At 44.7% G+C, this 12,994-nt stretch overlaps 1 protein-coding gene across 1 annotated transcript; it reads right to left on the bottom strand.

Moving 5' to 3' along the window:
• Positions 1–2,347: 2,347 nt before the first annotated feature.
• On the bottom strand, positions 2,348–6,535 carry LOC134159552 (ankyrin repeat and MYND domain-containing protein 1-like). Its single transcript, XM_062610609.1, has 4 exons — positions 6,369–6,535; positions 4,598–4,656; positions 2,992–3,138; positions 2,348–2,483 (listed from the first exon to the last, which is right to left on the bottom strand). The coding sequence occupies exons 1-4, from the start codon at positions 6,441–6,443 to the stop codon at positions 2,480–2,482; spliced, it is 285 nt and encodes a 94-aa protein (XP_062466593.1). The 5' UTR covers positions 6,444–6,535; the 3' UTR covers positions 2,348–2,479.
• Between the last annotated feature and the right edge of the window lie 6,459 nt (positions 6,536–12,994).

Genomic DNA, 12,994 nt, shown 5'->3' with positions numbered 1-12,994 from the left:
TCAAACCAAAATAGCAATTGTCACTTACAGGAGTTAACCCTGCAAGCCGTGTGCACTCTGAAGGGTCCAAAGGAAGGCTATTGGCTTTATCCTAGCCCAATTTCAGCATAAAGTACCAGAGCTCATGGAAGGGACCTGCCAAAAGTCTTCCTGAAACCAGAGAAGAGGCAGTTTCAGGGTGCTCTGTGAGAAATGCATCAGGTTTCACCCAGAGAATTCTCCCCTAAATTATTATAATTTCTGTTATTGTTGGTATTATTTATATTATCACTGTATTTTACTTGCTTTCAATTATTAAACTGTTCTTATCTCCATGTACAGGTTTTATATTCCTCCGATTCCCGTCACCGTCCCACCAGGGGATGGGCGAGCGGCTGCCTGGTGCTGAGTTACCAGCTGGGTTTAAACCAGGACAGAGGGACGCTCCAGTTTGCCCTCATCTGCCCTTACCTGGGGCACACGGTGTGTGGCAAGGGAATCTCCTTTACACAGACACCACAGGAGCCCACACTCCCTCAGCCACTGTGCTCACTGTGGTGATGCAGCCAGAGAGGATCCAGGCATGCGGCCGCTGGCAGAGGAGAGGGGCACAGACACAGGCACACAGAGCGCAGCTTTGCTGAACGGGTTTATTGATCATGAGAGGGAAATGGCCCAGGGCTCCCCAGGGATCAGGTGGGGTCCTCCAGGGACGACCACCTCCTCATGCCGCTGGAGGGGGACACGATAAGGATGTCACCACCACTTCCGGTCCTGAAAAACAGATCCCAAAATGAAACAGTCGCCCATGGTGTCTGCTGGCACATGAGTGGGGCCTTGTCCCCAGTGTCTCTCTCTGCAGAGACCTGGGGAAGGAGAAGGGAATTGGAGACCCCAATAAGCCTCAGATAGGGCTTGGCTCTTGTGAGATCCATAGGGCACCCAGAATCCCTTACAACAGGATGCCTTGAAACCTCCCGGAGCCCTGCCCAGCCCTCACGGTGATCCTGAGGGTCTGCATGGCACCAGAGCCCTTGCCTGTCCGGCACGGTGATCCTCTGGGTCTGCAACATCCTCTTGCAAGTAATAGAGGAGCCAACAAGGAGAGGTGCCATGCTTTATCTTTTACTCACCAAGGAGGGGCTGGTTGGGAAAGGGATACTCCAGGGCAGCCTTGGCTGTAGCAATCACGAGATGGTCGAGTTTGGGATCCTCAGGACAGTAAGAAGGGTATACAGCAAGCTCACTGCCCTGGACTTCACGAAAGCAGACTTTGGCCTCTTCTGGAACCTGCTTAGTAAGGTTCCACAGGATAAAGCCCTGAAGGGCAGGAGGGCCCAAGACTGCTGGTCTATATTCAACGATCAACCGGCTTGAGGAAAGGGATGCTTGTATCCTGACCTACAAACTCAGGAGTGTTGTGTAAGGACTAGAAGGAAATGTGGCAGGAAGGCCAGGAGACCTCCATGGGTGGATAAGAAACAGCTGAGAAAACTTAGAAGGAAAAAAGAAGCTTATAAAAGGTGGAAGCAAGGACAGGCAGCCTGTGCAGAATACAGGGACATCGTCCGGGAAGCTAGGGACCAGGTTAGGAAAGCTAAGGCCCAGTTAGAATTAAATCTGGCAAGGGATGTGAAAGATAACGCGAAGGGCTTCTATAGGTATGGAGCAAAGAAAACACAGACTAGGGATAATGTAGGCCCTCTCCAGAAGCTATCAGAAGAACTGGCTACCCTGGATTTCGAGAAGGCTGAGGTTCGCAATGACTTCTTTGCCTCAGTCTCCACCAGCAAGTGCTCTGACCACGCTGCCCAAGTCTTGGAAGGCAGACACAGGGACTGTGAGAATGAAGACCTTAGGCCCACTGTAGGAGAGGATCAGGTTCAAGATCATCTTAAGAACCTGAACGTGCGCAAGCCCATGGAACCCGATGAAATCAGGACAGAGCCTTGAGCGATATGATCTAGGGTGAGGTGTCCCTGCCCATGGCAGGGGGGGGGAACTAGATGATCTTCAGGTCCTTTCCGTAACTATTCTATGATTCAATGATTTTATGATTTGTACTGGACTACACATAAGAAACCTCTGTCTTATATAAGACTCTGTCTTATATAAAAGACATGATAGCAGAGTGTTCTGGGGCACCAGAAGGATGTGTTTATTTACAACTTAATACAATAGACCTCAAAGTGAATTTAGTTTTGGGGTTTGGGGGGGGTTGGTTTTCTTTTCTTTTAAGGTTCTTTCAGTGAAATGCAAAGCTTTCACTATAAGAACAGGCAGGCACTAATCTCAACTGCCTGCTCAGGTCCTCTGCAATCTGAATTTCAAGAGCTGAAAGATGAGCTCAAAAAGCAACATACCTTGTCTGGACCATATATCTCATTTCCATCTTCTGCCCTTGCATTAAGATCTGGGGCAGAATGCAGGAGGTACTGGGTTACCTGGACCCCTTCCTCCCCAGGAATCGAGGCAGCTATGTGGAGAGGAGTTAACCCCCCTAACTGAAAACACAAACATAGCATTAAGACTCCTGTTTACCAGAAGCAGCACTTAAGTAGTGATAAATAGTATTTTAAGAATAATCCAAGCTCACTCTTCCCATATGCTGTGCCTCACGAATGGCCACCAGAAATCTAGAGCCCAGACTTATAAGACTGTGGAATACTAAAGGCCCCAGACACTTAGCCTGTTAAATATCACAACAGCTGTAACCAACGTGAGGAGCAGCTTTGCAAATATTCCTCAACCACTCACAAGCTTGGCAACCAGAAAACATAATAAGAAAAAAATACTTGGACAGTAAGGAGCTTTGAGTTCTTTCTACTAAAAAAAAAAAAAATAAATCTTTGAATAGGATAATTGCTTTAAACAGCTTTCTGGCCGTTCTAAAGCTGATTCTGACATGCAAGATATTTTACGGTAGGGCACTGAAGCTGCAGTACACATCTAGAATCCCATTATTATGAACTACCATTCAGTAAAACCTTCGATGGAAGCCGCACATCAGACCTGGCTCCCCTTTTTAAGAGGAGTTCCACTGCTTCTGCATCTGCACCTTTAACAGCAAAGAACAGGAGGTGTGGTGGGGCCCAGGATGCGCTGCGATCTGCACCTCGACGAAGCAGTAGCTGGATTGTTTCCCATCTCTTCTGTCGTCTAGAATTGACATAGAAAATACCAGGATAACATCTTGGCACCTTCCAAGAAAACTCTAAAAGCTAGTGGACTAAAATGGCTTGCAGGTAATAGACTACAACTGTCACTTAGCAGAGGGAAGACATGGCAGTCTTTAGGACCACATCACAACTGTCATACCCCAAGCAGGCAACAATATTATGACCTGAAGAGGAGATGGTACAGTCAGTGTATCTCAGCCCTCTAAACTAAAGCAGTGGCATGCAAAGAGCAGCCTCTGCAGTCATGAAAAGCTGCAGCATGGGGACAGATAAAAGAAGCTAGGCAAGGTTCTCTGCATCTTCACCCATCTCACATGTGACTTGTAAAACATTTAATCTTAGTATTGTTTAATGAAAGAAACAGAGTCCTCCTTCCTGCCATCAAAGACTGCTTGGAAGTTTCTTTCCTCAAGTAAACTTCATTCACCCATCCATCCCAACAAAACAAAGGGACAGTGTTTCTCTTAAACAAAAGCTGGCACTGGAGCTATGCTAGATTAGGACAGTATATTCCAGGTGCCATCTGCATTTCTATGGAGGCAAACTATCCACACACACACACACAAAAGAATCTGACACCCCAACAAAATAAAGCAAACAGCACTTGGACATCACCAATACTTGGATATCACCCAGAAATTGCATCACAAAGTGTTCTGACGGTATACTCATCTTTTCAGGCATTGTAGTAACTCTGCTTTACCCACAAGCCCTACATTCAGCGGATCTCTATATTCCAATGAACGATATGCAGTATGCACACTATTTCAGACAACAAGAATCATGGGAGGTGGGAGGATGTGCCACAAAAGTAAAATGTGGCACAAGTAAGGGATGAAGGTCAGAAGGCCAACCATGAACTTTCAGTCTGGGGGTTCTGAGATGTCAAAATGACCTACACTGCCATAAAACCCACACAAAAATTTTGACATCTTTGGTGACTGCTCTGTAAGCAAAGCAAAAAGTGCCCCTTTCAAAGATCCACAGATGCGAAACAGTTGGCCTACGTTTCAGTTAACACTGCTGAACAGACACTTGCAGAACACAACAAGCAAGTTCATATGCAGTCAAGACTTCAAGTAACAAACAAATATATTCTCCTTCCTCAGCTCTGCACTACACTGCAAGTGTCCACGGCATATTTAGAAGCTTTTCACACTCTTCTAACAAGACATCTTGTCTTGCTCAAGCACGATGTCCTTTGCTTGAACTGCATTTTTCAACTTATAATCTTTGTCGCTGCTGCCATGAGCCACATTAGAGTGTATAAACAATTAGTGGTTTCTACTTGAAAGCAAGATTTGTACAGTTAAACAATCAAAAAATATCTTTCCTTGCAATGGATGCACGCTTATGTGACATATGTGAAAAAATGTTACCTCCTTTTTGCAAAACCATTTATGAGAGTTGGTCTCCCATTCCTAGCGCATGAGACTTACTCTGACATTATGCCTTCAGCATCACTGACAGTTTCTGAGGATTCTGATTTTTCAGTCCACTTAAAGATAAAAAAAAAAAAAAGAAAAGAAAGGTTACTAAAAAGGTTAAAAAAATCTTCTTCCTGTGCATGACTGAGTATACTAACACACTTGTTAATCACACCTTTAATGCAATACAGCGTATAATGATACTGGAATTTTGTTAACCACTGTTAGGGAAATAATTTAGAAGTAAATTGTAACTACGTTTTTGCTTGTTCATTTGTTTTAATTTCTTAAAATAACAGAATATTTTTCTTCTTCAATTTCAGGGGAAGTTCAGGTCAGATATAAGGAAGAAGTTCTTTACTGTGAGGGTGGTGAGGCACTGGAACAGGTTGCCCAAAAAAGAAGTGGGTAAATGCTCCAACCCTGGCAGTGTTCAACGCCAGGTTGGACAGAGCCTTGGGCAACACGGTCTAGGGTGAGGCATCCCTGCCCATGGCAGGGGGGGTTGGAACTGGATGATCTTAAGGTCGTTTCCAACCCTAATTTTACTATGATTCCATGGTGTCTAAAGCATGTTTAGAACAGTTAAATCTTTCTTCCAGTATACATCACCTAATTTAAGAGAAAAAGAATTGCTGAAATAAAACGAGACACACACAGATTTTCAACCTGCATTAGCTTGCATGAGAATCTGATACTAGGATCTACAAGGTTAATTCTTCCAAATCTGGGTGCACGTTCAACTCAGAGGAAAAGTGAAAGCAGTGTATGTCTACTCGTCAAATCTCACAACTGTTACAGACACAGACCAACATAGAAAGATCCCCTCTCTACTCCTCATTACATTATAGTACTATGAGAGTTACCAGCTCTACACTGATTTTCTGTGCAGTTTCCAGCAGCAGCTCTCTCTCACTCCCCTTCTCCCTTTCCCATAATTGCCTTGCAACTTCAGCAGTGTTTCGCATGATCACATGATCATGCTCTTGGAACTGGAAGAGTGACTTCAGAGCAACCAAGGATTATTTGGGACTTAATTTCCAACAAGTTTCCTCGAAGCATGGGCCTAATCTGTCTAACCTCATGCGAAAGTCCCAGAGGCACCCTTTCCATTTTTAGGCTACGTTGAAACACTTCCAAGACCACACAGTTCCTGCCCAGACCCCTTTTTCAGCTGTTTTCTCATCCTGGCTGGTGATTCCCGACATCCTTGCTTTCATTGCTTTCCCATTCCCATGTTTGTACTCTTACAAAATTCATATCCTGTTCCTACACAGGAAGCAAGAGCAGGTGTTTCATTTTGTGGCAGAAGAAAGGTTAGGGATACGACTCTTCCTTTTTGAGTACTCCCCAAGCATCAGCAGACTTCTGACAGAACAATTGCTTTTTAGTAGCCACCTCCATGATGCCAGCAAGGTTACCTAGCACCAGGAGAATCACCTACATCCTACTGTTCTACTTACACTTTTGTAATTCCCATTAACTCTCCCACTGCATCCTCACCGTGTTAAACACCTCGCCAGCACAGCCTCGCATTCTGCTATGGACACAGTGCCTTATTTCAATTGCTGAGTAAGCTTGTAACTAACTGCACAGGGGCATGTTCCTTCGAGTTAGGAGTCAGCAGTGAGAGCAGAGATTATTCTGCAGTCTCAGAGTGCAAAATGTATTAAACTTCTGAGTTTGTCCTAGGGAGTATATACAGTAAATTTTAAAAGCAAGCTTACAGGTTGACAAAATAATGCGTTATGATTCTGTTATTTTAGATTAGAAGTAAACAAACCTTGTAACTGTGCAAGCTCCTCTCAGCAGTATTACCCTTAAAAGATTCTTCTGGATAAATGAGAATAAAACACATGGAGAGAGCAGATAATCCTTCATCACTACACTTACTCACATCAGCTCCACTATGAAGAAGAAGATTGACAACAGCATTATGGGAATGAACCTGTAGAGGGGAAACATCCATATTTGCACATACAAGAACACACTTCTAGCGTGGGACATGGAAAGAACTGACAACACAATTTTGAGGTAATGATGCTCTACACTGTTTGTCTAATTCACATTTATATTTTCCTCAAAACAGAAGCTCAATGTCTTACAGGGCTCAGAACAGAACATTTTTTGGTTAATTTTAAACTAATGGATTTTGCAGGAATTCATCGAGGATTCGTGCACAGAGAGACTAGAAATGACTGAGATGGCTATAGGAGAAATACAGCGTTTGAAATTATCTAGCTTCTGCTTGGCATTTACAGTGAATACTGAGTATTGAGACAGCTGACAGCAAAACAAAGAAAAAAGGCAGGGGGAGAGACTGCATCCCCCTCCTACAGAAATCGGAGTTGTACACGCATAGTTTCAGCCACCACCACTTTTCAGCAAAACCAAAACAACTCTGTGTGCATCTGATTTCAAATAGGAGAAAAAATAATAAGGGCACAGTCACATCCAAGAACGTAACACCGCATAATCACAACCTGAAATCAAACCTGGCATTCGAAATCACTGCTAATATTTACTGAAGGGCTTCTTTTAGGTTATTTATTCACCACAGGGGTTGGCACGATACCAGTCATTACGGGCACTACTCATGCCACACCGCTTTTCTGGTTTTCCTGCTGGTTGAACATTCCTTCGTACTATGTGAAGAAACGAGAGAAAAATTTAATCCAGCCTACTACCCCAGGAATTTTCTTATCGTGGTAAAGAGTCATGCTTAGAATCTTGCAGCTGCAGCAGCAAGTGCTGTGTATCCACGCTTGTCAGCTACGTCTGGATGAGCAAGCCCGTTCCTCAGAATCAAACAGACCCCATCATATTCTCCTCTTGCTGCCTTCTTAATTAGCTGCTCCGAGGCAAGTTCTCTGGGGCCTGGAGGCCCGTAAGCATTGCGGGCTCCGCTGAGAATGAAGCTGACATCTGAACTGAACTCCATTTGACTGACTCCGTTTAAGCAGCCAGGTACTCTCAGACCACTACTGCAGTTACAGAAAATGCGTCAAGAATAAAATATGCTGGTCAGCAAGATGGGAAAATAAGGCTAGCTATCATTTTAAGAGCTATTTTAGATAGTGTGAGCTTGCTTATATTAATGGGGTGCTGGCAGTAGCATACAGCTTTTATGTAGACAAGTTAAAAGTATTTTAGATGTCTGATGGATGGATAAGAAAACAAAATGTAACTTCCATGTGTTTTTATGAATCAATTGATCATGCACAGTCATGACATTTGTTTATGATTTAATTTTCATCGCCTGCTTTGACTATAAAATATACATATGTAGCTTGTGTTCCTATCAAAAAAGCAAATAAGGAAATACTCTGTGGGCTCAAAAAGCATCTCCGCATACAAGTATCAAGCTACATAAAAACTGATGTGCAGTTGGCAGTTCTACTGGCTGTAGACTTTTTTGTTACAGCGTATTTTGTATAGCCTTGAAGAAGAACAAGAGTCAAGACAACCACAGCGAGTTATCAACAGCCACATTTTCAGTACTTTCGAAAACCTGGCACTATGCTTCTCCGTATTTTTATTTCCATGCAAGACTACACTCTCAGGACAGCGAAGATCAGAACAGGTCTCCACAGCCCTTGACTCCCAATTCTTTTCAAAACTGGACTTCCACAAACCCTGACTTGGTAATGAGTAATGGGATTATTTTTCTAGGTGTGACCAGGAGAAACCTAACCTTTAACTTAAAGGAATAAAATCTATAAATTGAGAGGTGAATACGTTATTTGCTTCCTTTTTAAAAAAAAAAACACAACCTTATTGACAACTTGTAATCTCAAGGCCACAAAACCCAATCTGGAGTGCAGCTTTTCTCCTGCAACACAAATTCGAAAATAATGAACACCCATGGATGGTAACTGATAAAAACCCACACATAATAAACAAACCATCAACAGTTACCTGTGCTTATACACATGCACCTGCACTCTAACATGCCAAGGGTCCTCCTCAGAAAGCTTCCAGGTGTTCTGAAAATACAGAGCATCACACTCTTCCAGGAAGGAGTGAGTCAAAGCAAGATGATCCATGTTAAGAGAATATGCAAAGACTCCTTCAGGTAAAATATCCTTATCATCAAAAGGGAGATGTTTATAGCTATGGAGAAATGGGTCTTCCTCAAGTGAAATATACTCCTTCTGAGATCTGTCATCAATGTATCTGCAGTGTGCTGGATAATCCAAGACAGAAAAATAACCAGGTACTTCAGTACATAGTTTAATCAGATGATCTCTGAGTGTCCACAGATGGCTCAAGACAGGTTCACACGAAGCTATCACAACCTCAAAACAGCCATTTGGAGCAAAAATCAGCAACGTCACACTGAACTGTTTAGCTACAAAGATAAACGAGTAGGAGAAAAGCACTATCACTGGCAGAATATGCTGGCAAGCATAACATTCTGAGTATGGTTATGATCTGAAGTGTCTCTCTTTTTCCCCTACCTTTAGATTTTACATCATATACCCGAACTAAAGCTCTCCTGAATCTGTAATTAATGCCACATTATCAACACTGAGCAAGAATGCTGTGTCCTTGTTGATGCCTCCTCAGTGTTGATTGATCCTCTAAATGCAAAGACTCTTACGTTGTTTCTCTCTATGTTTTAGATTATTTGATGAATTGCAGAGATACCCAGGGATCCGCAGGAACAGGTGGGCACTGCTCTCCTACACTTGGGACTTTTCAGGTATACCTCTTAGGAAAATGAAGAAGGACTGCACGATCTTAGAAAACAAGATTTCCAGCTTCTACTAGCAACATCAGGGCTGAAAATGATGCCCAACAGCCAACCAGCTACCTGGAAACTTCAGAGTGCTATCTTCACAGTTTCCTAAAATGCAGTATTTTTCCAGTTTCTTACTGCTGGCATTCTAATATGCAGTACTTTTCCAGTTTCTTACTGCTGGCATCCTAATATGCCTTTTGAGAGTACTGTCTAACAAATAAGCTCTTCATCAAAGAAGGAGAATAAGTACCAAAATTATATACATTAGATACGTGAACAAGAAACTTCCCCAGGCAGCACTGGCGAGGCTGCACCTCAAATACTGTGTTCAGTTTCAGGCCTCTCACTACAAAAAAGATATTAAAGTGCTGGAGCTGGTCCAGAGAATGGCAATGGAGCTGGTGAAAGGCCTGGAGCACAAGTGTGGTGAAGGAACTGGGGGTGTTTAGCCTGGAGAAAAGGAGGCTCAGGGGAGACCTTATCACTCCCTACAACTACCTCAAAGAAGGCTGTAGTGAGGTGGGGGTTGGTCTCTTTTGCAGAGTAAAAAGAGAAAATGGCCTCAAGTTGCACCACAGGAGGTTTAGTCTGGATATTAGGAAACATTTCTTCACTGAAAGGGCGGTCAGGCCTTGGAACAGCCTGCCCAGGGAAGTGGTGGAGTCACCATCCTGGAGGTATTTAAAAAGACATGTAGATGTGGCACTTAACGGATGTACACCACTTAATGGTGGACATGGCAGTGCTGGGTTAATGGTTGGACTTGATGATCTTAAGGGCCTTTTCCAGCTCAAATGATCCTATTATCACCTCCTTCAACATTTCCCCGTGGAAAAGTGGAGTACAGCAGAAGCTAAGCTGTTGACATAGCATCCTAAATCATGGCAGATCAAAGCATGACAATTTTGCTCTAAAGAACTAAAACACTAAGGGAGCTACTCGAAAAAAAATAAATAAAAAAACCAAACCAAAGCAAAACACTGCTGACTTTGAAAGGCACAGGAATTGCAGTATTAGCACAGCAATTTCCCAGTTACCTGAAATTTTCTGCCATCCTTCCATTCCAGCGTCCCATAGCCTTCTACACAGCCAAGATAAAGAGCTCCTGTGAATTTGGAACCATCAGGCCAATAGTAAATCCCATTTCCGTGGCGGTGGCCTATGTACAACTTTCCCACATATCTCTGTAATCCACAAAAGAGGACAAGACAACAAGAATGATACAACTGGTAGGACAAAAATAAGTGAAATCGCATTCTTACTGCAACAGAGCAGGACTAACAAGATGCAGGCAACTGACACGTGAAGAGGATGAACCTGTTACACAGTGAAGACTGGGCACAGTCTCAACTTCACTTTAGCTGTGGGCTTCAAAGCCCAGCCAAGATTTTACCAATTTCTCTAGAAGCTCTTCCATCACGTAGCAATCAGTAGTTCATACTACTTCAGTAGATGTATCTCAGTGTTCATATTCTCATTGCTAAACGACAGAGGATAAACCAACATCTATTCAATCACTCAACAGCTGTCATAAAGACCTGTATGCCAACGCACCTTTAGCATTCTGCATTCAAAACAAAAGGTAAAAATCTTCAACTGTCAGACGCATGTGAAGTGAATGGATTATTAAAACTTTACACACCACTTGCTTTAAAAGTGCTCCAGAACTGTCACTTTCACCCTTCCGTAGAAAGCACTGATGAAATTTTGTACCATAGGTAAACAAAGTGCTGGACTGTACAAAAGTGGCAGATGCTCCGTAAAAAAGTTGTCCATAACCCCCTCTCTTCAGTGAAGAAAACCTTAGCTACCAACCTGCTCACCTGACTGTACCTGACTGAAATCTGATCGTCATTTATTTCAGTCACAAACACCTTAAGGTATTCACCACTTTGAAGCAAAACCAAACATTTGGAAGATATTTTATATAAATCGATCAAAAATTGTTAATTAAAAGCAAAAAACACTTAAATAACAATCTCAATTCTTCACTTCTTCTATTGCATTAAAAATAATCGAAAAGTGCAGCCCTGCCATAGTCCTGGCACTTTGTGGCATAAAAGGAGTGAGTGCCCCTGGCTTAAAACAAAAGAACATTATGGTGCTACTAACAGCACTCACAGCAACCATTTACGGTTATCTCTGGGACTGAGGACAGACTCAGCGGTCCAAGGGAGAGCACAGAGGGTGTTACTGTGAAAACGTGGAGCTGTTTTTATTTTCACAGTGGACATGTTACCAACCCAGCCACGGACTGACAGGAACACCAGGAAGAGCAGTGAGGGCTGATTCAACAGCTGAACGTGCTCTCAGACATCACACGGACGCTCTGAAAGCTCTTGCCTTACTCAGAATAAGCGAAAACTTGGCTTGGCACCAGTACAGGGCGAGCAGGGAGAGAAAGCCCAGGGAAGCCGGCATCCGAGCCGCTCTCCTTACAAGGAGGAAGCACGGCCTCCAGACCACCCCTCGCCTGCCCACGGGCGGGCAGGGCTCCCAGCGAACGCACGCTGGGGTACACGCGGCCACGGCGCATCACCGACAGCCGTCCCGGGCCCGCGGAACGATCGTACCCGGGAGGCAGAGCGAAGGCGCCTCCGGCGCTCTCTCCGCGCAGCCCAGCACCAGCACCCCGTACCTCGCCGGTCCCCGGCGCGCGGGGCAGGCCCTGCCTGGAGCCGTGGCCACAGCTAGCCGCCCTCGCCTCTTCCGTGCCCTTGGCCGCCGGCAGAGCGTAAATTCACCCCGCGTCGGCGACCATAGCTGCGCCCCTGACAACACTCCCGACTCCGCCTGGTGCCGTGGCAGGCCCCGTATCATGGCCCGCGCGTTGCCGTGGACACCCCGGCGGCCCCGCCAGGAGCTCGACCTAAAGGGAAGCTCGCGTAGCCACCCTGCGCCGCCGCCCCCCCCCCGCACTGCTCTCGCGAAGCTCGGCCGGGCTGCGCTCGCGGCCGCGGCAGTACCGTCTGGAGCAGCAGGTCTAACCGCGAGGCTGGCCGTGCTCACTCCAGCCGTTTGACCTGCTTTTTTCGCCAGCGGTCCTTGTCTCTTCTGCAGGCTCTCTCAGCTCTCCTGGCCGACTTGCTCAACCTTGACCACGCTGCCAGTGTACCAGACCCATACAGCTGTTCCAATCGATTTGATACCGGGAAATAAAGGGTTAACATTGTGCCTGCTTGCTTAAGCAGTCGCTGTGCTTGGTGAAGCAGAACCGTAGGAGTCAAAGTTGCAAGAACGGTGAAGCAGAATTGTAGGAGTTACAGCTGCTAGGCAGAATTGTAGTAGATAAGATTTCATAGCTTAATATTTAAGACATTCTTGTTTAAATAGTATCTTTAGAAAGAAAAGGAACAAAAGATAGCCAGAGTAACAAAATTTGCAAACCTGACAAGTTTCTGCTTCAAGATACATAAAACCAGCTTGTACCCAACCTGAGGTTTGGATAGGAGCTGAAACCCTATTGAATCTGCCTGAAAGCAAGAGGTTACTCGCGGTGATGAAGAGGAACTACAGGCCTTCATCCTCACGACCGCCTAACGACCACCACCAGGAGGCACTGGCTTATCAGTGGGTGCACCTCATTGCGTAGATGACTTCTCTTGACAGCCTGGGAAGTGATTTGTGGAACTCATGTGCTCAGAGTTACCTGCCGGCAAACATAA

This window comes from Pezoporus occidentalis, unplaced genomic scaffold (genome assembly GCF_034315485.1).
Source record: "Pezoporus occidentalis ecotype Australia unplaced genomic scaffold, CSIRO_AGI_Poc_V1 ctg1489, whole genome shotgun sequence".
NCBI classification, from domain to species: Eukaryota; Metazoa; Chordata; class Aves; order Psittaciformes; family Psittacidae; genus Pezoporus; species Pezoporus occidentalis.
Note: the sequence above shows the minus strand (reverse complement) of the source record. Positions and strands in the feature narration are given on the sequence as shown.

Bases quoted from the DNA above. Each gene is read 5' to 3' on its own strand.
- LOC134159552 (XM_062610609.1), bottom strand. From the start codon at position 6,443: ATGTGTTTTATTCTCATTTATCCAGAAGAATCTTTTAAGGGTAATACT. The intron at 4,657-6,368 runs GTTTGTTTACTT...TTTATCTTTAAG, and splicing joins GGAGCTTGCACAGTTACAAG to TGGACTGAAAAATCAGAATC. The intron at 3,139-4,597 runs GTAAGTCTCATG...TGTCAATTCTAG, and splicing joins GCTGAAGGCATAATGTCAGA to ACGACAGAAGAGATGGGAAA.